The sequence below is a fragment of the Cimex lectularius genome, unplaced genomic scaffold (assembly GCF_000648675.2).
Source record: "Cimex lectularius strain Harlan isolate CLEC.00 unplaced genomic scaffold, Clec_2.1 scaffold38, whole genome shotgun sequence".
Classification (NCBI taxonomy): domain Eukaryota; kingdom Metazoa; phylum Arthropoda; class Insecta; order Hemiptera; family Cimicidae; genus Cimex; species Cimex lectularius.
The window spans coordinates 1,719,544-1,743,005 of NW_019392638.1; the positions used below are offsets into that span (position 1 = coordinate 1,719,544).

Genomic DNA, 23,462 nt, shown 5'->3' on the forward strand with positions numbered 1-23,462 from the left:
AAGACTTATCTTTATATTAGCTGATAATTATTGTAAAAATGAAATAAATTTGCATGTTTATTTTATGGTATATAGCCCACAGTTCCTAGAGGTTCATTAATGATGTAAACGATAAAATAAATTTTTATTTTTTTAAACATGACAGCTAATAAAATTTATTGTGCCAAAATGCTATAAAATAATGTCCTAAGTGAGGTCATTTATTTTTTTGATTGCTAGTTTGCTACTTGTATGCAATAACATTTTAAAAAATATATCAAGAATAATATTTACTAAGTGTTATGTGTGTATTTCTTCAATGTAGATTCTTCTTATGTTTTAGTAATGGTTTAAAAAAATATAGTACATATTTAATTATCACAAAGGATCAAATAACTGGCAAAATTTGGTTTGTTTTGAATACTGCTTGTACAAGTGGTTCCATGTAAACATCAAATATTTCAATTTAAAAAATAATAATAAATACAATAGCATGTGTATCTCTATAATACTCTCCCCTCAGCTGAAACTGCTTGTAAATAATTAAAACATGTACATTTATTTTATTATGCATGGCAAATTCTCCACCCAGGCCTTTCTCCTTTGGCCCAGAGATTTATAAGTTACAGACAATTAAAAATGTATGGGTACCAAGGTGTTTATAAGAGTTAAATCTAAGCACCTTAAGATAATATTATCTCTAAGAAGACAGTTCAGTTGTTGATAAGCTGGTCGGTTGTTTACATTGTTTGAAATATATTTTTAAAAAATCAGGCAAATACATAAATTGATAAGTACTCACATTGATTGCTAGATGAGAGGCCCATCTCGGTTAAAAAACGGCCAAAACGGGCTAATCACTTAATTAAACGGAACCGAGCTTTTCACGGTGTCGGCTGGTTCATACTTCGGCCAATGGGCGAAAGCACGGCTATCGCCAAGGAGATGCGCTATCTTCTGCTGAAAGCGGGCAGCGGTCTTGTTCGACTGCCTGGAGAATGACAGCGGCACCGCCTCCTCGCAGACCGGGAGCCCGCCCATGTTTGAACACTGAAGTAACTGCCGAGGTAATTAACCAAGTCGCCCTCTTCTTGTATATTCAATATTATATTTCACCTAAGCAGAGCTGTGTGAATATATCTTTTAAGAAAATATTGTTTTATATGAATATTGTACTGTATAGACCAACTATGGGCAAAGGGTCCGCTAGATAAAGTGTGGTGCCATTAAAAAAAAAAAAAAAAATTGTTTTGCAGATTGTGAATAGACTTTGATAAAATACGAATAATCTGGATTTCTAACAGTCTAAAAAATATTATTTGTAAGTCAAGCCTAATTTTGAGTCTTTCCTTGCATGAACTAGATGAGCTTTTAAGCTGAGATGGGAGGTTTTACATGTAAATTCAGCTGCATGGACTGTGGAATAGGAGTAGCTTTGGTATATGCTCCCTATACAATTCTCGTTCCATCAAGACTGTTTCACTTTTTGGCAGAGTAGTTGATGTTGGATGAGATTTAGCTCTTACACTTTGGTTGGTTTATTCTCCCAAGAAGTAAGCTATTGCGATTCTAGAATGGCTCAATTTCTCGGTGCTTGATTTGGTATGCTAAACATGCTTGGAGCTACAGACATGAATTAATTTAAGAATTTAATTTTTAAGTGTTATTCTTTCATTGTTATTAAGCTATCAAAATGTTGGATATAGTCCTTATTTTTAAAACTTGTACACTTGTTTATTTTTGTTGTATTTTTTGCATATTTTTTCTTTTCTTCTTCTTCTTCTTCTCTCTCTCTCTCTCTCTCTCTCTCTCTCTCTCTTTCTCTCTCTCTCTCTCTCTCTCTCCTCTAAAACTAATTTGTNTATATATATATTTGTAAATGAATGACCTCTGACAGATGGAACAAGGAAAGTACAGTAAACCAGAAGATTGCAGTGCTTGTTGAACAACAAACCCCATTTCCTTGTACTCATTGTCATCAAATATTCCACTTTCAACTTACTCTGAACTGTACTTGGAATTTAGTTCTTTTTTTGCAAATTTGTTGACTATAATTTCTTTTTCTTTAATCTCTCCATATCCTGGCAACTGCATAGGGCCATTGTTTTTTTTATTTCTAGATGTGTCATGCACCTCTCAGACTAAATGCTGCTACCAATTTAAAATTGTGCATAACTGTTGCCTTTTAAGATCTACAAATCTCCTGTGCACAGAATTCAATTGCTTGGACCTCAACTTTAAAGAGCGAGCTGTGTCCCAGGGATAAAATTTGGACCTTTTATACCTGATCTCACTCCTTGTAATCGATTTAAAATACCTGAAGAGAAGAATCAAAAATTTGAAAATCTCTCGGCATTATCAAATACCTAGATATAATTATGTGAAGTCTGTTCAGATAATATTAATTAACAGTTAATAGTATTTTATTTAAGAAGTAAAATTGCAATATTTCATAGGAACTAGAAGTTTTGATGTTAAGTTCTTTACTATCTTGAGAAGAATTTCTCAGTTTTATCCTTCTATTTCAGATATGTTATATACACTTTTTGACTTTTTCTTTATAGCAATAAATTATGGCTGTGAATTTTAGTGTTCAATACTGTACTCTGTAGCATAAGGGCGTAAGATTGGAGAATAGTGGGGGGGTGACGAGACAGCATGTAACAACTGGGCAAGCTTGACGGTTTCAACTTTTATCCAAACATGCCGGTTGTTCAAAATACACCGTAATCGGTTTACGTGTACGTTATTGGATCGGAAAATCACAAAGGACAGGATGTCCAACTCGAGGCCGAAAAAAGGCCCTCACCACGACAGGTCACACAGAAGTCACAAGGCGGATAATGCCAAACAGACGGAAGAACCAAGATCCAGGTACCTCTCCATCAACTCGATCCTCACATTCTTATGCCTGGGCATAGCCTGCTGCATCGGATACAAAGGCTACCTGGAAACTAGAGTCAACACCCCGTTCGACAGCCCAAAGGTAAACAGAGATTTCGAATGTGGTTCGCCTCTTTACTGTTTCAATTTTCAGGTTGTGGTGAAGAGCGGTCTGGCAATCCCTGGAAGATACTGGGGTACATACAGGCCAGGCAACTACTTTGGCCTCAAGACGAGAGAACCATTTTCTCCTGTCATGGGGCTCATGTGGTACTTCCCAAGAAAAATGTCCGCGAACTCTAACAACATACGGTATGCATATTTTTAAAATCCCACGCTCTCCAGAATGTAGAACAACACAACCTCTTGCTAAAGAACAGTCATGGGTCCTTACTTTCGTCTTCTTTTGGGAGGAGTCCTCTAAGAAGAATTTTTTGTCAACTAGCACATAACAGCTTGTATGTATTTCAGCCAAGGCGTTTTGATTGATTCAACTAAGTTGCCTGATGTGTGAAGGCGTTTTTTTGTCTTGTTTCACACCAGGCAACTTGTGCAAATCAATGACTCTCCTGACAGGACACTACCACCTAAGAAGGTGCTTGCACCAGTTAGGAGTGCAGACAGAAAAAACAGTGAAGGTCTTATGTGAAAGTCTTTTTAGGTGCAGATTCTTGCAGGAGAGGAAAAGCCACAAGCAAGATCCAACAGGTAGCAGCTGGCAAGGCTATGAAGGTTGATTAACAACCTGAAGCTGGCCAGTGAGTTATAAAAAAACAGAGGAGCACAATAGACCTCAGGTCAAGGTGCAAAAGGACTTGTGGCCACCTCTTTTATCCATATCTCTTTCGTAGTGTGATGTTAGAACACGATGAAACAGGAATACATGAAAAAAGGAGGAAACCCATTCGAAGAAAAGTGTGGGTTCCCTGTTGTTACAAAATCTGGAAATGGGTACACTCACATCAACTTCCCTCCAAGCAATACTCCTCACATTTTATGTGCCATATCATGGGCCTAATACAAATTTATTCTATTGTTCTTGAAACTTGGAATTGCATGCTTCATAGGGTGAGCAATTAACTCAATTAGACAAATGCTGAATCAACCAGTCGGGATGAGAACATGAGTTGCACTAGTGCCTGGACAGATGAATTGACGTCTTTTGAAAGGGTTCCAATCAGGGCTACACTCCTTGACACCTATCCATTCAACTAGTTAATAACTGCCTTGTCTGAAAGAGCCTTAGACATTTTCAATGATTTTCAATTTTATAAAATTTTCTCTCTTAGCATTTAGCTAAACTTTAATTTATCGTTACTTTTCAATTTAGAGATATTGAGTTAGTACACAGGTTTGGTTGGATCCTACTCATGTAAATCTGCTTATCAGTCTTCTCTAACAGGCCCTTCCTTGAGGGTTTCATCTCCATCATGAAAATTTTAAAAACAAAAATTGTGCTTTTCAAACCGCATCATCAAACACTGGCCATAGTTGGTAAACAGTCTGTCACCGAGATTCTATTCGTCGAGCAAAATAGAATGAATTTTTCCTTTCAATAAGAATTAACTAAGATTGTATTAGAGTTTAAAATCAATATTTTTGAGTAAACATTTGTGTTTACTCGACAAAAGGTCACTTTAAATCAAATAAATCACAGAAAATCTCAAAACATTATCTTTCGACTCCTAATCACATGATGTCTCTATTTTGTCCTCACACACTGAATAAACTCACGAACTGAATAAACAATGGCACACATGGCATCTGTGGTTCCCATTTGCACAAAGTTGGCCTTAGACCATCTCCAAATTGTCCTACGTGTGACGAACCTGAAACCATGAAACATATAGTATTTTTCTGAACTGAATACGAAACAACCAGAGTTGGCCTTTTAAACCGAATCTTTGAACAGAGGGAGGTGATTAAATTGTTTTGTTTCGTCTGTTGGTGTCTTCATTGCTAGTATTGATAGATTTTTTTTTCTACGAAATCTCGGACGACATAATATAGAATTGACTCTAACCGTTAAATGAAGCATCAGGGGTTCTGCTGGCTGTGCAGTTGTCAGGGAGGAGAGCTCAGGATAAATTGGACCCCAGTCTGCAGGGACGAAGTAGATGCTGTGCTATTAAGCGATATAAGTGGTTTTTATCCACATCCTCCCAATGCACCTGCAAGAAAGGGCACAGTTCCCTTTGATCAAAGGTATCAAAGGCAAAATCGAAATGAATAAAAGGGAGCATTCTGAGCATCCCCTCGGTGGCGGATTCGGTCAGCAGGATCTACAATATCATAGAACTATGGCCAGGTGTGATAAACAAGGCAAAAAAAAATGCAAGAGAAAATGATTTGGGTTTTATTGTCAAAAAATAGAAATTGCTGGTCTTTACTATTTCTAATGATGTAAAAAAAGAAGAACAATTGCCAAAACATTTTGGTGTGAAATATATTTCTAAATGTATTAGTTCTTCTAATTTTTATTGAGACATTCTTAAAAAAGTCTGCGTGGTTATATGATCCCTCGGGGTGCCGATATTTTTGAAAAAAAAAAGAGTGTCATTTTTTATCCTCTAATTCCAAGATTTTTGTCTGTCCCAATTAATTTCTTCTTAAAATAAATTGCTTCCTCTCAAATCAGTGTCATGATGAGACCCTGGTGTATAGATCCGAATGTCGTGGCTTGAGTCCTGTTCGTGACACTAATTTTTCATCTCAACCATATTTTACATCAAAATTATTAATCAATTAGGACCAATTAAAATATATACATTGCTTACATTTGTTGCTCAATGTACAACTTCATGCACATAAAAGTAAAAAAAGTTTAATGTAATTCCTGTCAAACAGGAGGTCTTAACATGTAATTTGGTTGGGTGTCATGAACGAGGGGTCAAACCATACACCTTTACCTTTAGAGTACATAATTCATACTATTATCAATTAAAAAGCTGTGGAATTCCTGTGTAGGGATTTGAACCCAGAACTAGTAGTGAGCCAAATACGAGTCGGACACCCAAACCATTCATGCACATAAATATGACTGATTTATTTTTAATGTTGATCTCGGTGTAAGTTGGCGAATCTGTGAGTCATGTTGAACTATCATAGGATTACTTATTAGGTCTGTCTTTACTCATAGGCTTGTTGAATTACTCAAATGCATTTCAATATTGCGCCATCTTCAGTGAAGACAATAAGTAACTCAGTGCCAGTTCAACATGATTTCTCTTTGTACATAAACAATCATCATTGGCCTTAAGGCAGAATAGCTTATCTACATGTGTGTTATATTTCATTTGAATAGCTTAATTTTAACTAGCTAGTTTAATTTACTTTTAATGATTATATCGTTATATTAAAATGTGTTTAATTTTTAGCCACTGGTGTGAACAAGATGATCATTTGAATTATTATACATGGACTAAGCACGACGGTAAAACGTTTGGCGTTCAACAAATAAACGATGGAGATTTCCAAATAACTACATCTTTTGTAAAACGACCCGGCGGTACACAAGGCGGCGATTGGACTACAAGAATCAGTGTTAAATCAGTGGTAAGTCTCTAATCAGGTTTTTATGTAGACATAAACATCTTTGAACTTAAAATTGGTAGTAAAAACAGTTAGATCAAGTTTTTGCTTGCTAGCCTGTTAACATATTTGATTTTAGTGAGTTTTAAATTACTTATTAATATTGTACTTTTCCTATGATAAAGTTTATACAAATTGTGTTTAAATTCACAAAAATTCTTTTGTGGTTAATTAATATATGGTACGTTTCAGGATGAGTCCACAGAAACTGGGAGTTCAGTCAGCCTAATTTTTTATACTGCGATCGAATCTCAAACCAATGGCAAGATCAACCCTTCATTCGCTGGAGCGATTACAGGAGTAGTCGGTGAGACACAGGAGCTCGGTCCTTTTGTCGTCCGTTATTATAACGTTACTGGAAATATAGTAACAAAGTCATATTTGAGTGTCGAATCTGGAGGTCTTCATTTGCTCAAGGAAACTGTCAGATCCACTTTAAGACAAATAACAGACAAGGAGTCTCGCAGAAAGCACTTAGTTTTACCTGGGGATATTACACATTTGCAAGGAGAGGCTGGAGAACGGGTGGCACCAAATTTTATAGCAACCCAGCTTGAAGTAAACGTTCCGTTTGAACTAGATGTTGTTTTTGAGTCTGCCAGTTTTATTGATAGGCCGAACACTCTAACAGGTGGCATATTTCAAACAGCGCTAAAAAATAAATTACATGAATTCGATACAAAATTCGAAGACACTTTTAAACTTAAGAGTAAAAATTTTAGCGACAATCATATAGCATTCGCTAAAGCAGTTTTTAGTAATTTAATTGGAGGAATCGGCTATTTTTATGGCGCATCGAGAGTCAGGTCTGATCACACAAAAACACCTGTGCCTTATTGGAAAGCACCACTTTTTACAGCAGTGCCTTCTAGGAGTTTTTTTCCGAGAGGATTTTTGTGGGATGAAGGCTTTCATGGACTTCTCTTGGCCGCTTGGGATTTAGATCTTGAATTGGATATCATCGGCCATTGGTTTGATCTGATGAACATTGAAGGTTGGATACCTCGTGAGCAAATCTTAGGCCTAGAGGCTTTGGCCAAAGTACCAGAAGAATTTGTTACACAGACAAATACAAATGCAAACCCTCCTACTTTTTTTTTAACTCTTAGATTTATTATACAAAACTATGCCGAGAGATTGACTGAAGAAGATAGACTGGGAACATTGGAACGACTGTATCCTAGGCTGGTCGCTTGGTTTGACTGGTTCAATACCACCCAGAATGGACCTTTGTCCGGCAGCTATAGATGGAGAGGGCGGGATGGTAAAACAACGAAAGAATTGAATCCTAAAACATTAACGTCAGGTCTTGATGATTATCCAAGAGCGTCTCATCCTACAGACGATGAGAGGCATTTAGATCTGCGCTGTTGGATTATGTTGGGTGCGAGCACTTTGGCAGAAATAGCCAAATTATTGAATCGAGAAGGTCAGAAATACATGGATACATACTCGTACCTTTCTGATGTCAAGCTTCTCGACACTTTACACTGGTCCGAAGAATACGGACGCTATGCAGATTATGGGCTTCACACTGATGATGTCACTCTAAAAAAGCCACCACCACTCCCCTCTCCTTCGAAGCCTGTTCAACAAGAATTAACCAGAGTCACTTTAACTGCCCCAAGATTGAGGCTTGTCGATACGACTTTTGGCTATGTAAGCCTGTTTCCATTCTTTGTCCATACGTTCCCCTCGAATTCTCACAGGCTTCAGAAAATGCTGACAGACATTCGAAACCCGCAATACCTTTGGACAGATTACGGTCTGCGTTCACTTTCGAAAAAATCTCCCTTGTACAACAAATACAACACAGAGCATGATCCTCCATATTGGAGGGGTGACATTTGGATCAACCTCAATTATCTTACCTTAGAAGCACTCAATTACTATTCAAAACTTGACGGCCCTTACAGACAACAGGCGGAAGACCTTTACAAAGAGCTGAGGCATAATCTTATCACAAACATTTTCAAACAGTACGTGAAGACCGGTTACATCTGGGAACACTACAATCCAAAAACGGGTGCTGGTCACGGGTCACACCCATTCACCGGGTGGTCATCCCTCGTCGTTTTAATAATGGCCGAAATGTACTGAACTTTTTCTAAAAAAGATATAATTTAAAAAAAATATATGAACTATTTATTTGATACCTTATTTTTATAAAAGTTGAACCCAAAGGGTTGTCTTAATTGACATTGTGCAATGTTAAACAATAAATCATATGTCAGTCTAAAGGATTGTGTATAAGGATTAATACAATCAACCCTGTCAAAAATTCGCAAATTGATGAAGGCCTGTTAAAAAATTTTTTAAAAAGTTTAATTTTCTTCCATTAAGTGCATATGTATTTTATATCCTACTTTGGCACTTAAAATGTTAGAGATTTTGTAGTAAAGTTGAAAATAAATCTTCCTGTCAATAACCTACTACTTTTAAATCATAATTTCTTATAAGAATTTATTTTATGGAAAAGCCTTCCAATTATGTAATTAAATTGATTAAAATTGCTTTTAGTATTCCGCACCAAAAAAGTGAGATTATCTGCATAGAAAAAAGTAGGTAATGGTAATGTAAAATTATTTCCCTGATGAATGAGCTTAAGATAATCATTTCATCTTCATAGAATATATATTCATAGATCATGATCATGTTCCTTGTAAATATTAATTTGGTATATACCTATATTAAAAAGTTGTTAATTTGAAGCTCAACCATTTTGTATAGGGTTAAATCTGTGTTAGGTATGGTTTCTTGTTTATATTTCAACAGGTTAGGTCTTCGTTAATCATCTTCCAAAAGAAAATATTTTCAGAAAAGCTAGTTGGTTTATTTAAAAAACAAAGTTGTACACTGACAACAAAACAAAAATACTGAATTTAGTCATGACATCTAAAACTTCCCGATTCTTATTAAACCTTGTTAAAATTTAAAAGAAAATAGTGCATTTTTACAAGCCAAAAATATAACTTAATTTCACTTAAAACTTAAGAAAATTACTAGGATCTTTACAAATGAAAAATATTTTAAAGCATTTATAAATAATTTGTAAATAAAATATGTATATATTGGAAAATTGTGAACATTTTAATATATCACAATTTGAAACTGTTTGAAAAAATGTGATATCAAGAGTGTGAAAATTAAAAATAAATAGTGATGAATTTTAAATTAATTAATTTCCTTTTTAAATAAGTGATTAAAATGCCAATTGAAGTGAAAACACATTTTTAAAACAAGCAATGGCTTTTATTTAATCCATTGTTTATTTTGGTATTATATTTTTTTGTAACAAAATAAGGACCTACAAAACTGTAATAAAACTGTTTTGGTAAGTACTAAATTTAGTTTATTTACATTTTAATCAATTAAAAGTCATTTTTCAGATAATGAACCAACCAGGAACCATCTAGTTCTGACTTTTACAGCTCTCTGTCTAACCAATCTTTTTTTATCATCCAAACAAGGTTGCACACCATTGAGAACCTAAAGGATCATCAATTAGTATTACATACTCATTGAAAAATATTTTTAAAAAATGTGAACTGTGTACCATGAGTCTGTAGGGGAGGATTTTAATCTCCGTGCATTTTCCATAATAATATAAACACTCCAAAGACCACATCTTAACAGCCTGTAAAAAAAGTAGAGTTTAATTAAGCGTTCAGAGAGAGCAGAAATTGCACAGTGAGTCGTTTTACATACCATGCTCGTCGACTGCAAACAGTTTATAAAGCTTGGAATGAAAGTTTGTATTTGCTCTTCAAACACTTCTTCGCCGGACTCCAAAAGATTGGAAACGACTTCCAATATCGCGGCGACAACTCTATGATCATTACTATCTAAGCATGTCACTATCACTTTCACAAGCTAAAATATAATAATGATTATTGAAATAAATTATCACAAAATGTTTATTATAATTTGACAATTATAATACAATGATGAGTGCTAATGATCTGCAAGAGGGCAAACCTGCGTGAGGTCATGAAGCATTGTAATTTTTTATTTGTTTTCATCATCTTACTGTGTATCCATAACTTTTACTGCGAAAAACACTACATACTTTTTTTCAGTAGAGCTTTAGTCTTTTGTCAGTATTTTTAGAAATAGGAAATATTTGCCATCTGGGGGGTTGAAAATTGAAATACCAGATTGCTCTGAGCCTCTGAATATGTTAAGTATAAGCCTAGCAATGCTAACACACAGAAACTTTTGAAAAAGGCTGTTCGATATGTCCACATTAGGTTAGTGCAAAATTAATGCAGGTTTTAAAAATTTGCTTTATTTTTGCAGGTGCTTGTCACATAAACAAAGCAAAATCCTCAAATCTAATTTATGGATTATAATAAATACTTTAAACTGTTATTTTTTTTACATTTTAGTTTATATTGAATTTTCAAGCGTGAGGACCTGTGAAATTAATTTTGTTGAAACTAGATTTTTGTCTCTCTTATTTGTACGAATTTAAACTTGGGCGAAGTGCGGCCCAAACCTTGCATATATCAGTATAGTATGGGGGGAGGGAGGCATTAGCGAATGCACAGGGAGGCGATGGTTTCAGAAATTTTGTCTTGGATATTTCGATCTCGAAGACTGGGAAGATCACGATAGGTTTCCGTTGTGGACGTTGACCAACTCAAAACGTTGATTGAAGAAAATTCATGTAAGACAACACAGAAAATTGCGAAAGAGCTTAGTGTTGACCACTCAACCATAGCTCGCCATCTGTAGTAAATTGGTAAAGTAAAGAAGCTCAACAAGTGGGTATGAACTAATCGAAGCCCAAAGGAATCAATGCTTTGAAATTTGCACGTCTCTTCTGTTGCGCCACCAAAATGATCTATTTCTCGTTCTCACTATCACATGCAATGAGAAATGGATTCTGTACAATAACTGGAGGTGTACAGGTCAGAAGGTGTTCAAGGATGAAGTGCCAAAATACTTCCCGAAACCAAATCCACTCCCATAAAAGGTTTAGTGGTGTACTGAAAGGGTTGTTCACTATAATTCCTGAATTATGGTGAAACTATCACAGTAGAGAAATATTGCCAAGTAATTGACAAAATGCATGGTAAAATGCAATGTCTTTGTCCAGCATTGGTACACCGTAAGAGGCCGATTCTTCTTCACTGCGGAATCTTAAGGACTTGGGATAGGAAACCTTACTCCATATTCACCCGACCTCTCGCTTACAGACTTCCACTTTTTTAGGCATTTCAATCACTTCTTGAGGGATAAAATTTTTAGAGAATGCGGTGAAGCTGAAAACTTAAGGAAGCAAGGAATGTGAGTAGAAATAAGACTTTTATGTCAGCGGAATAAAAGCACTTATTACATGTTGGCAAAAATGTATAGATTGTGATGGAAAACATTTCAAATAAATTTTCTTTACTTTATAAAAATTTAAAATAGTTTTGACTCCCTTTTCAAAATCGACATTATTTTTGCATTAGCCCAATAATTGAAGGGTGTTGCAGGACTACAGTGGCCGAGTGGGTAAGGGGTTGAATTCATATTTGTCACACGAGGTCCTGGGTTCGAATCCTGGCCTAGGCTATGAATTTTTAATTGTGTGTAATATGGAGAAAGGATTGTAAAGTGGTTTGACTCCTCGTCCACAAACCCAATGGGTAGTTAAGCCCTCCTTTATGACAGGACTTACTTTGTTTGTTTTTTAATTGAAGGGAAACATTCTTTGGCTCCATATAGAGCATGTGTAACACTGCCACTCGAATGAGAATTTGTGCTCTAACACAGCAGCAATTCTGAGTCCCCTGTTCCTAGTTTTGCAGGAAACAGCAATTTTATTCTATATAATATAACATATTGTCAGTGAATGTATTTATTAGTGTGATAGCTGTTCACAGCCTCTGGAGCTGTGGGACAGGTAAGACCAAGGTCTGACAACCTGAGGTAGATGATTATTGTTGCTTACCAGAGTCCACGCAATAAGAAATTTAATGACTCTATTTTCTGTTTGTAAGTATGTACATTTGTTTGCAGAGTTGAGCTTCATCAGTAAATCATTAATCAGTAAATTAAAGCTTTTATAAGGGGGGCATCGCTGGCCTCAATGGTTAAGCATTGAATGCTACATCAAGGTCCTGGGTTCTAATCCAACGGTCCTGTGCTCGAACCCGGCATACAAATAGGCTTTTTTCATTTGAAAACATTGGCACTGGGTTCATATAACCTCGCAGTTGCCAGGCAGGCACCATGTTTTAGTTGCTTCACTAGATGGAATTTGCCACTGTGGCAAATCATGTGGGTACAAAACAACCATTATGCCTCCCCCCCCCCTCAGTAAATGTGTTAACATATCAAATTTTTCCCCTAGCAGTATGTTATTTACACATTTGGTTACTCAGAAACTAAAGACAGTAAATTAAGTCAAAGAAGCAGTTAACATGGTGACATACTCTAGTACTGCACCCCCCCCCCAGAAATTGAACATTTTGAACAATATCCTTCAATGAAATTCAGCAGATAATTAATAATTTAAATATTTACTAATAAAAAAACATATTTTTGAAAAAAAAAGTCTTACCTCTTTTAATTCACTAACTACCAAGCATCTTGGCACAGCTTGTAATATGAAAGCGATTGCCAAAGAGACAGCAGACTTTTTGGAATCTGTACAGTTGTCATATAACGAAATAAGCTTGTTCATCTTACAAAACACCCTTTGCTTATGTAAAAGCCTATTGCATAAAAAAATTTCAATAAATTAGAATATGGACAGGAAAAATATGTATAAACAAGATAATTACTTGATTGTGCAGTAATTTGTTTCGCTAAGATCATCGGACTGCGTTAAAATATATTTAAAACCATTGGCTGCCATTAGTTGTACTGGTTCATCAGATAGTAATTCTATTAACTAAAATTTTAAAAATAAGTAAGATTTAGTTTTGTGAGGTTATTTCCTAAGGTCTGCAACGTGCTGAACCTGTAGTTTGGTCATTTACGATCATCCCGGCAATCTTTGCATTTTAAACAATATGAAATATTTAAAAAAATTTGTACTTTTCAGGTGTGGGTTTGTTTTTTATATGCAAACTCAGCAGGACAAGAAATAACCAAACTATAAATTTAGTTTATTTAACAATTTAATTTTTTCACCTTATCTAGCCACTGATTTGATAACCGGTGACCCCTTAAAACTAAACTCTTAGTAATACAACTAAGCAATGAAGTGGCAGCCAGCCTCATGCTTAATGCTGACTCGTCTTTTAGATGTTCGTTTAATTTTACAGACAGTATTCCCAAAGTATTATCCAGGTCTTCACCTAAGAAAATGTACAAAAAATTTAAAAAAATAATAATATTTTTTTTGATAGTTGATCATTTGATATTACCATCTGGATGTTTATTTATAATAGACCTTAATAGTACTGAAGATGATGATTTCACAGTTTCATTATCAAAAGTCAGACAACCTTCAAAAAGCTTGTTTATGAACATGTGACAGTTGTCAATTTTAACCGTTGGTCTCAATGGAATCAAAATCCCTTCAAATAAGACCTGTAATTGGAAAAAAAAAACTAATAGTTTCTCAATTTTTTATTATTTGCTCATGAGCAATAAAAAAAGTGATACCAAGTAATTGTTAGAAAGGCACTCAACCGACAGTTGGATAATGCATTCTGAGATTAACATTTGTTGTTCCCTAAAAGGAAAAACCCAATATTGTTATGTTTTAAATTTTTAAATAATTTAAAATTAAAACGTACTCCTCTAAAAGGCATCTCACAATAGCTGCAATCGTCTTGGAAAAATCTTTCAATATGTCGACCTGTTTTTCATCGATGTCCTTAGCCAGAGTGATTAACTTCTGTACAAGTGCACACTCAGTTCCTAAACAATGTAAAACAACTTCTTCTGCCATATTCTCACAGTAATCCCTGAAAATCTTTAATTTAAAATGACATAAAAATATGAGCGTTTTTAGGTATTTAATTGCTCAACCTCAAGGATTTAATCCCGACACATGAAACCGACTTGTTTTCTAGGCACTTAATTATTTCGTGGATTGAGTATTCCATCAGAAGAGGCACACTCGTGCACCAACAAAGGACGTCGATTTTTTCTCTGACTAATGGTTTAACTTCTGAAAATAAAATCTAAATTAAGAAAATCCTTTACAAGCATTATAACATAATGCACTACAGAAATGTAAAGATTTACCATTAATAGCTAGTTTTGATAATACATTTTCTCTCACTTCATCTGGATATTGATTTGAAATGTTCTTAATAAATGTGGCACAGGAATCCCTTAAAATTAGTTAAAAGTTTAAAATAATAAGTTTATGTGTGTATATTTTTTTATTTCTGAATCAACCTGTTGTTTGAACTGAGTTGTGGTATAATATCGAGAAGTAAGTTTTCAATTTGCAGTCTCATCTCTGACGTGAGCACAACCACTATTTCATTTAGACACAAAAAACACCCATGCTGTGATTGAGCGTCATTCAGTTTGCTTATTAGCACACTTGGAACTTGCAAGAGTGTTTCTCGTATTTCTTCATTTTCATCTAAAAACAAAGCAAATGTAAAATTGTTCCAACTTGCATCTATACATAGAGAAAAATTCACCTTCAGCCCACAAATTGAATCTTATCGTTGCATTCAGTATGATGCACAAAGTAGCAAGTATCACTTCAGTGTTGGTTTTAAAGTTCAAAAGAACCAGCAACTGCGATACAATCTGTGACAACAAAACATTATAAAACTGTTCGATTTAGAAAACCTAAGGCCTACTCTAAATTAAATGCTATACAGTTTTAGTGATGTGACGGCAAGCAACTGCCGAAGATTGTGAAACTGAGGAAAGTAGTTTAGTCGCTGGTAAAAACATGCTTAAGGTCGGATCATTTAAGTATTTGGTTGAACCTGTAAATAAAAAATAAAAAACAAAGTATATAAAATACATAAATATCCTCATATATTTGTTGGTCATACTTGTTGATATATCTTTTAGCAATTGATTCAGCGTCTCGGACTGGTTTGTGGAAAGTGGAGATGTGGAATATTTTTGAATTAGTTTAACTAACGCACTGCCTGCCATCTCTGCCAATTCTGGGTCTGAGATTGGAAGGATCAGACTTTTGGAAGAATTCCATAAGTCCTTGACATGGGGATTGATAGCTTCAATGGTCCAGCTTCCATACCCTCTTGCCTAAAACCCATCAACTCCATTTTAAACATTTAACACGTTGTGGCAACTTTTGTTTAATATTACTTTTAAAAATAAATATATTTATTTTATAATAAAGTGTTACGTCTTGGTCTGCAATACATATGGTACACATAAAATATAAATTTCTTAAAAACCCTATTTTGCAAGAATTTTTGATTGACTTTGTTTTGATATATGGAAATAAAAAAGTCTTGCTTAAAAAAATTAAAAGTAATTAATGGATTTAGATCATATAAGGGTGAAAGATGATGTGGATTTGGGAAAATAATGACTAAGTGAAGAGGTCATCTTTCTACCACATAAATATATTTATAACTAAATTTATTTCTAATATATGAACATGTAAGGCCAAAAATAAACAAAGTAAGTTGATGCCCTCTACACTTAATCATAGTTCTAGATTTAATTTCTTTATAAACATTTTTGGGACTGACTTTGTTACTGTTCAAAATTGGACAGTACATTCATATATTATACTTTACAACAGAAGTACGTAAATGTAAGGAGAAAGAAAAACAAAAATAAAGTTGTATTCAATTGAAAATTTATTTGACCCAAAAAATTTTCATTATGCATTTTAAATTGTAGTAACCAAAAAACAAAGTAAATCCTGATTAGTGATTTATTTAGCTCAACTCTGCACACATTCACACATGTACACACGAGTTCAGAGTTATAAAAAATAAAAAAATATAGTCGACTCTTGATAATTTGAAACCCAACAGAGCACAAAAATAATCTGAATTATCAACATGTTTGAAATAGCTTGAGGAAAGAAATAAAATCTAATGATAAGGGTTGATGTGTATTTTTAAAAGTTCTTACTTAAATTTTACAAATATAAAAAATCGTAAAAATAATGAAAAAGTGGCAATAGATCAACTATTAAGTTGTCCAGAAAATAATGCAGGTTTATGGTTATAAAATAAAAACAATTGAATAAATGATTTTAAACATTTTTTATTAATTAAAATAAGCTCCATCACTCTCAATACATTTATCCCAACGTGATAGCAACTTCTCTATACCCTCTGAATAGAGTTCTGAATTTTTATTATTAATAAATTCTGTAAACGCACTTTCTAACGACTTGATCAATAATTTTTTTATTGTAAAATATTGTCCAGGTGTCTGAAAAAATGGTAGCCTGTAGACGAAAGGTCTGGAGAATAGGGAGGGTGAGGCAAAACTTCATAACCAAGACCCAACAGTTTGTGCTGTCACATGTGAGATTTGGAGCTAAGCGATCATCTAACAACAATGGCCTTTTCCAATTGACCAAAGATGGCTTCAGTAATGCCAATTTTTGGTGCACTGCTTCAGGTAGAGAGTAATACATTTTGGCCCTGATTATTTTGCCACGATTCAAGAAGCAGAAGGAAATTAGATCAAATGAAAGTCACCATCACCTTTTTTTATGAGTTGGGTGTATCAACTTTAGAAAATGTGGTGCTGCTTCTCCTTTGTCGAGCCATTGTCCACGTCTGCTATTTTTGTAAAGAATCCACTTTTCACCACAAGTAATAATTCTATCCAGAAAAAGTTTGTTTCTGTTTCGGCAAAGAAGAGTTGCACAAACTTCATAACGATGATTTTTTTTAGAGGTCGTTTAATGCATGAGGAACCCAATTATCAAGCTTTTTCACCTTTCCAATTGACTTAAGATGGTTAGCAACTGAAACATTTTCTACAAGTTATCGAACAGTTGTTCTGAGATTTTCTTCGACCTCACAGCTGCTTGCAGAACATCATGTAGGGAAGACATCCTTCCATGTTCCAATTCTGAAGCTGAAGTCACCCTCTTGAAATTTTTTAAACCATCTCTGAACGGTGGTCTCATTCACACTGTCATCACTTCATTATTGTTTCTGGCCATTTGGGCACCATCCCGACCAAGTTTAAACTCATAAAACGAAAGTACACGAATATCAAGCATTAACATCTTAGTGAAAACTGAATTATTCCCAAGTAACGAAATGCAACTGAGGTAAACCTTTTGTTTGGAAGAAGATTAAAAAGTGTTGACATTCATACAAAACAATAACCCATCAAATGTATATAGTTTATTACATAGAGTGGTAAGAAAAGAAAGCATGAAAACCTGCATTATTTTCTGGACAACCTAATAAAATTGAACATTGTTATGAATTATGAAAAAAAAAATCATGAAGTGGTTTTTGTATCAATGTGGCCTGGTGTCCTTTGTCTAAATGATTTTCACAAACTGACGAGTGCTGAGAACACATTGACAAAACATCAGCTTTCGAACATAGCACACTAGAGAAAATTTAAACAAACTTTGCGTTGCAAGGAAGTAAACTATATGTGAAAATTTAGAGAAAAACATTCGAATTATAAAAAAAGGAAGTGGCCCCATTTCGATTTAAAGAATGTTCTCTTTCCTCCTATTAAGAAAAATATTTTGTATTACGGAGGATACCAGATACGTACAATTTTTTCGATTTACCAAAGTGACTTGGTGAGGAGTTTGTATTATCAACAAATTTGAGTTATCAAGTTTCAAATTATCAAGTCGACTGTATACTATTTTTTAAAAAAATGTATAAAAAATGACTGCAAAAGAAAAAATATATTTTGAAAATTATTGCGAACATAAACAATGTGAAACTAAAACCGAGGCTATTTAGCAGACAAGAGGCAAAAAATCAGAAAGGCATTAAGGTGGATGGTAGGGAAGGAATAGAGTGTTAAGAAGGGCAGGAGCAAGAGGTAGATAAAAGTAAGATATGTGATGTAGATATTGTGGCCGAATGGTTTCCCAGAAAAAGGAATTTCATTTGTCATTTTGCAAAAGTTTGAGAGAGATGCCAGACTGCTAACAGAAGGGTTCATTAATAAGGATGGGAAAGGAAGGATGTAGGAGGTCTCAATTCACTATCAAGCAATAGCCTGAACTAGATATGTCGTCACTAGTCCCGAAAAGGCTAAAGATTTCTTTGTTTATAAAAATTCTAAGTACTGGTTTTAACTTCCACTTTTAAACAATTTAACTCATCATCCCAATTATTTCTTTGCAAAAATGTTCTGTTATGATGAGACATGTTTACTCAAAAAACGTCTAAAACAAGTGATTGTACAATCGTTGGATCTATAATGAATTTTTACATTGCCAACTATTTACTATAATTATCTTCAAGGGAAGTTAGAATCATGAAACCCTGCCATTCTACCAAAGCCATAACATGTCGCTACTCGTACCAGTAAAAAATTCTATCTTTGTTCGTTGAACAATAAAAATAAATAAAAGTTCAGTCAATTTGCCATCTGATCGATAACAAGATTTTGAACACATGAACTATTAAAAGTGAAAAACATTTAAGCCATAAGAGAACTTCTTTCTCTTAAAGGAGGTATAAAGTCTATTACTAAAACAAACAAAAAAATTAGCAGCGTTTCTGTATAATTTTGATTGTATACTTTTCCGTACTGATGAAGTTCTAACAACAGTAAAACACTTTATTCCTATTTTGTGACAAGTGAGCTGAAATTCTGAATTAAGTCTCTGACAACCATAGCTAAATTGATTTCACTGAAAATGTCCCCGGACCCGACTGCAGAAAGCAAGAGTGAAGCAAAGGAAAGTGACATGACTTTGGAAAGGCCGTTGACGTATTACTGCATTGACGATATTCTCCCGATACTTGCCACTGAATACTGGGCTTACCTGACGAGTCGAGAAAGCAAGGTGAAAAAGTTTGAAAGGCAGATCGCCCTGAATACCTGGCCAGAAGACTTGAGTGATGTAACTTCAAGAGGAGACTCACCGACCGTGGATGATAACATAGCGAAACAGGCGGCTTAAAATATCCTTTTAGGTAAAATGAAACGCTGGTAAATGAAATTTCAATAAAAAAAATATATAACTAATATTTTGTTTTTGTTTGTCAAATAAAAACGTTTTCTGTTCAAATAAACTTACTGAAGCAAAGTAAAAGATTGCTGTGTTGTCATGAACTTTGTTAATTGAGTGTGTAGATGGTACAAGGTAGCAAATTTAGACGTGGAAAGAGTGAACTTTTTTCTACAAGAAAACTGTTGGTTTAAAAAACTCAATGGAGTGCTTTTACTTTTAATATTGTCTTATAGGGGTTTTTAAATAGAAATTTCATTGCTAGAAATCTAATCTAATTTCAGAAATTTACAAATAACTTACCAAAAGTTTAAGTGAGTCCATTTGTGCAACTTTTAACGAACTTTCTAGCTTCTCTAGTGCCAATGGGATTACGAATCGGCCAAAGTTTTCACATGAGACAAAACAGTTTTCCAGCCCTTGGGCTAGGTCATTTCTTGTAATGGCCCCTTTCTCTTTCTAAAAGAACACAATAAAAAAAGATTTTAATTAAAAAATTATGTATCTGTGAATAGACAATTAGAAAGATTTACCTACAGCATTGAAGTCGACCGGGAAATAACACTCAAGTACAGTAAAGGCTTCTTCAGACAAATATTCAAATTCCAATCTATGGAAGAGTTGGGGGAGAAAGTTAAAAAGAAACATTAAATTTCTCGGGTCGCTTTCTGAATCCATCGCAGATACAACAGAATACACAAAATCACCAGAATTCTTTTTTACCTCTGTAAACATTAACATATTTGTTAATCATCTTCTATTTCATCTTCTAACATTTAAAATCTACCTAAGTATTTATTGTTAAATAAATTTTGCAAAATATTATAGTACGTAAGCCTAGAAGATTGGTGTAGCGTTTGACAGGTGATATTTTGAGATAAACTTATCAATATCTCATCCGGGGCAGTTGACGATAGATTGTTCATTGATGTCTGAAAAAATTACAACAATTATATCAGTTTTTTTTTTTTTTTTTAATTTACTAATACCAACCACTGCTTGAAGTCCTTTTAAAGCAGCAGGGATTACGGTAAAATGGTCCTTCAGACGATCGCAGAAAAACGCAGTTAAGACTTTAACCTCATCTTCATTCAACAGGTCTTGCGATATTTCCTGCAGGACATCGGAAAGAAACGATGTCCCTTTGAGCCTCTTCAACTCATTCTTGTTAACCAAATAAGGTTCAAGTGATTCTACAAGGCTGAGAACTGTCGATTTACCAGAAGAAACATCTAAAATAAAATATTAATTGGGAAAACAAGTAAAATAACAGTTACAAATCTGCTCAGAAATAAAACAAAATAAAGCCATACAATTTAAGAAAAAAAAAGAGGCAAATTTAAGTTTCTTAAAAGAGTAGTAATAATAATGCATATACTTATATCAATCATACTTAAAGTTAAAAGTGATAATGAAAATTAAAACTTTTGTTCAATATTCTTAAGATTTTTCAATTATTTCTGAATCACAAAAGTTCAAGCAGAGTATATAAAAGTAAACCTAAAATTACTGTATAAAAAATAAACAGTAAATGGCAGAACCATCATTTACATATATACAAATTTTATATGGGGAGGGGTGTTGGAGGCTGCAAAGGTTAAGTTAACACTCATCACTGTAATGTAAAGGTCCCAGGTTCAAATCTATTTCTCTATGAAATGCAGGGTTGGGTTTTAGAAAATATATGCTGCTCTTGATAAGCCAATTAGATATACCCTTTTTAATTGTTTATCAGGAATATTAAATACCACTATTTATTGATTTACTTTTTAGAATATTGATTTTCGAGTGCAAATGTAAGTAGCTCTTTTGACCAAAGACTTCACTTGTGATTGCTGACTAAAATTTTTCACCATGAAGCTGTCAATGTTGTAATGATTTAAATTACTTAGTGATGTGCTATCAAATTGTAAAACGCTTCTGAAGTTAAAAAAGAACGGAAATAAAAGTAATTCCTGAGGGTTTGACACCCAACATGGTAGCAAGTGGTCAGCATGATAGATTCTTGGCTCATAGACCCTGCAGTCGTGGGATCAATTCCCACACAAACAATCAAGCGTATAATGAGCTCTGGCTACTATTGACAAAATAAAACCATACTTTTTTTTTTAATGGCAAATTTAAGTTGGTCAACCTAACAATAGGCTACCACTGATTTATATAAAATTCAACAAGCCTATTACTTCTAGAAGTCCACCAGTAATTCCAGGTTAATTTACAATAAATTACCAGCAGGCCTTGAAAATCCCCCAACAGGTGTTGGCAGTCTGGGGGTGAGACCTTGGTCTTATCTGTCCAGCCACCAAGGTTGGGCTCTGATAGCTGCTAGCAGCTAGGTCATTTCAACCCCCAATGCTATCAGTTTGTAGGACCAAACCTATTCACTCTCTAACTCTTATATACATTCTTACTTATTTACATGCCATTCAATCTGTTAGGGTGCTGGAGTACTCCATATTAAGGTGCATATACACTAAGCAAATCTCGGCCAATGAAAGACTTCCAACTTCTGGCAGTAACATCAAACGGGTTGACGTTGGCCCCAACCCCTTGGTTTTGTGAGGATGAGCCAAGGATGGACAACATTCGGCCCATAAATTGGTTTTCTCTCTTTGACCAAGATTTGGTTATTGTGTACCCTTTACACCTACTGTGTAATTTATCCTACTGTGGGTTGATGGGTACTCAATATTCCACCATCGGCCCTCTCACATTACACAGTTATGCCAATAAATACATTCTCTCTCAACACACACTAGGGACATAGCAAAACTATCAGCATTATATAAAAAATAAATACATTCCCTCTCAACACACACTAGGGACATAGCAAAACTATCAGCATTATATAAAATAAAACCACCGTTTCTACCAAAAAATCTGAACAGGGAACCCTTATACTTGCTCCATACTTGAGCTGATCATGTTCTATTTATCTACGTTATAATCTGGAAAATTTTAAAAAACATCTAAAAGCCTTGAAAATAAAATAGGAAAAGAAGGGATTATCCAGTCAGAATCAGAAATCAGCGCACTGCAAAAGAAAGCGCAGGATGATGATGCCAGTGGTGAGATTGGAACGGCTCATACAGTTTAGTATCATACACTCTATACGGTGCCAAGGAATTCAAACCTTCAATTAGATGGGACATATCAAACAACCTTTATCTACCCACTGGACAAATGCACAGACTTTGACCCAAAAGTGCCCGTGTATCAACCTCCCATGGCCCATTTTTAATCAGGTGAGCATGACCCTTCTTCTGTGAGTCAGATAAGACAAGGGCCAATTATCGAAAGTGCTTTTGGTATGAGAGAACTTCTCTACCTATTTCGTGCATAAATTTCTATGTTCAAAGTTTACCACTACCAAAAGTCCAAATAATATTTTTATTTACATATATTTACATAATATAGAGCTGACTTTTTAGATAAATTGATTGCATTCGATAATAGAACATTTAGAATATTTAGTCCAGTAAAACTGAATAAAAGATAATCGCAAGATAGAGCAGTGATCTTGGTCAAACTGGTCCGCCTATCCTCGCTGTTTCTACTGACCAACACGGCATCAAGTTCCCATATTATCATAAACCCAGATGAAACTAGAATCTAACAGTTCTTAATAATAAGACACAAAAATGCAGGCGGTCAAAATTATTTAATCAAAAACGCGGCAAACACGTAAACAAACACACAACAATCCAAACTGGAAATAGTAAATTCACCATCGACAACGACCGATTTGATGTCATCCAATTCTTCGGCAGACTGCAGAATGTGTCGTAAGTCTGCACTCATTTCGGTTGAAGTTTGTCCGGGTCGAAAAGAGCAAAAATCATCCAAAATTATTCAGCATTCGACACATGCTTTCTGATAAGATAACAATGAGCTACGGATGCTCCCTGGTTTCGTTGGATAAATTACATCA

The 23,462-nt window shown here is 34.6% G+C and overlaps 2 protein-coding genes across 2 annotated transcripts; one reads left to right on the forward strand and one right to left on the reverse strand.

Annotated features, from left to right (window-relative positions):
- Nucleotides 1-2,597: 2,597 nt before the first annotated feature.
- LOC106670041 (mannosyl-oligosaccharide glucosidase GCS1) lies at nucleotides 2,598-8,885 on the forward strand. The gene is made up of 4 exons (XM_014400032.2): nucleotides 2,598-2,965; nucleotides 3,017-3,174; nucleotides 6,240-6,417; nucleotides 6,646-8,885. Exons 1-4 carry the CDS (start codon nucleotides 2,756-2,758, stop codon nucleotides 8,551-8,553), a joined length of 2,454 nt encoding a protein of 817 aa, XP_014255518.1. The 5' UTR covers nucleotides 2,598-2,755; the 3' UTR covers nucleotides 8,554-8,885.
- An 869-nt stretch (nucleotides 8,886-9,754) lies between these two features.
- Nucleotides 9,755-23,420, reverse strand: LOC106670035 (MMS19 nucleotide excision repair protein homolog). Its single transcript, XM_014400023.2, has 20 exons — nucleotides 23,260-23,420; nucleotides 20,525-20,763; nucleotides 20,319-20,463; nucleotides 20,069-20,256; nucleotides 19,835-19,990; nucleotides 15,423-15,639; nucleotides 15,241-15,353; nucleotides 15,057-15,168; nucleotides 14,803-14,995; nucleotides 14,647-14,735; nucleotides 14,428-14,569; nucleotides 14,193-14,363; nucleotides 14,059-14,128; nucleotides 13,818-13,983; nucleotides 13,582-13,748; nucleotides 13,230-13,339; nucleotides 13,007-13,160; nucleotides 10,162-10,326; nucleotides 10,010-10,090; nucleotides 9,755-9,942 (listed from the first exon to the last, which is right to left on the reverse strand). Exons 1-20 carry the CDS (start codon nucleotides 23,330-23,332, stop codon nucleotides 9,832-9,834), a joined length of 2,862 nt encoding a protein of 953 aa, XP_014255509.1. The 5' UTR covers nucleotides 23,333-23,420; the 3' UTR covers nucleotides 9,755-9,831.
- Nucleotides 23,421-23,462: the final 42 nt, after the last annotated feature.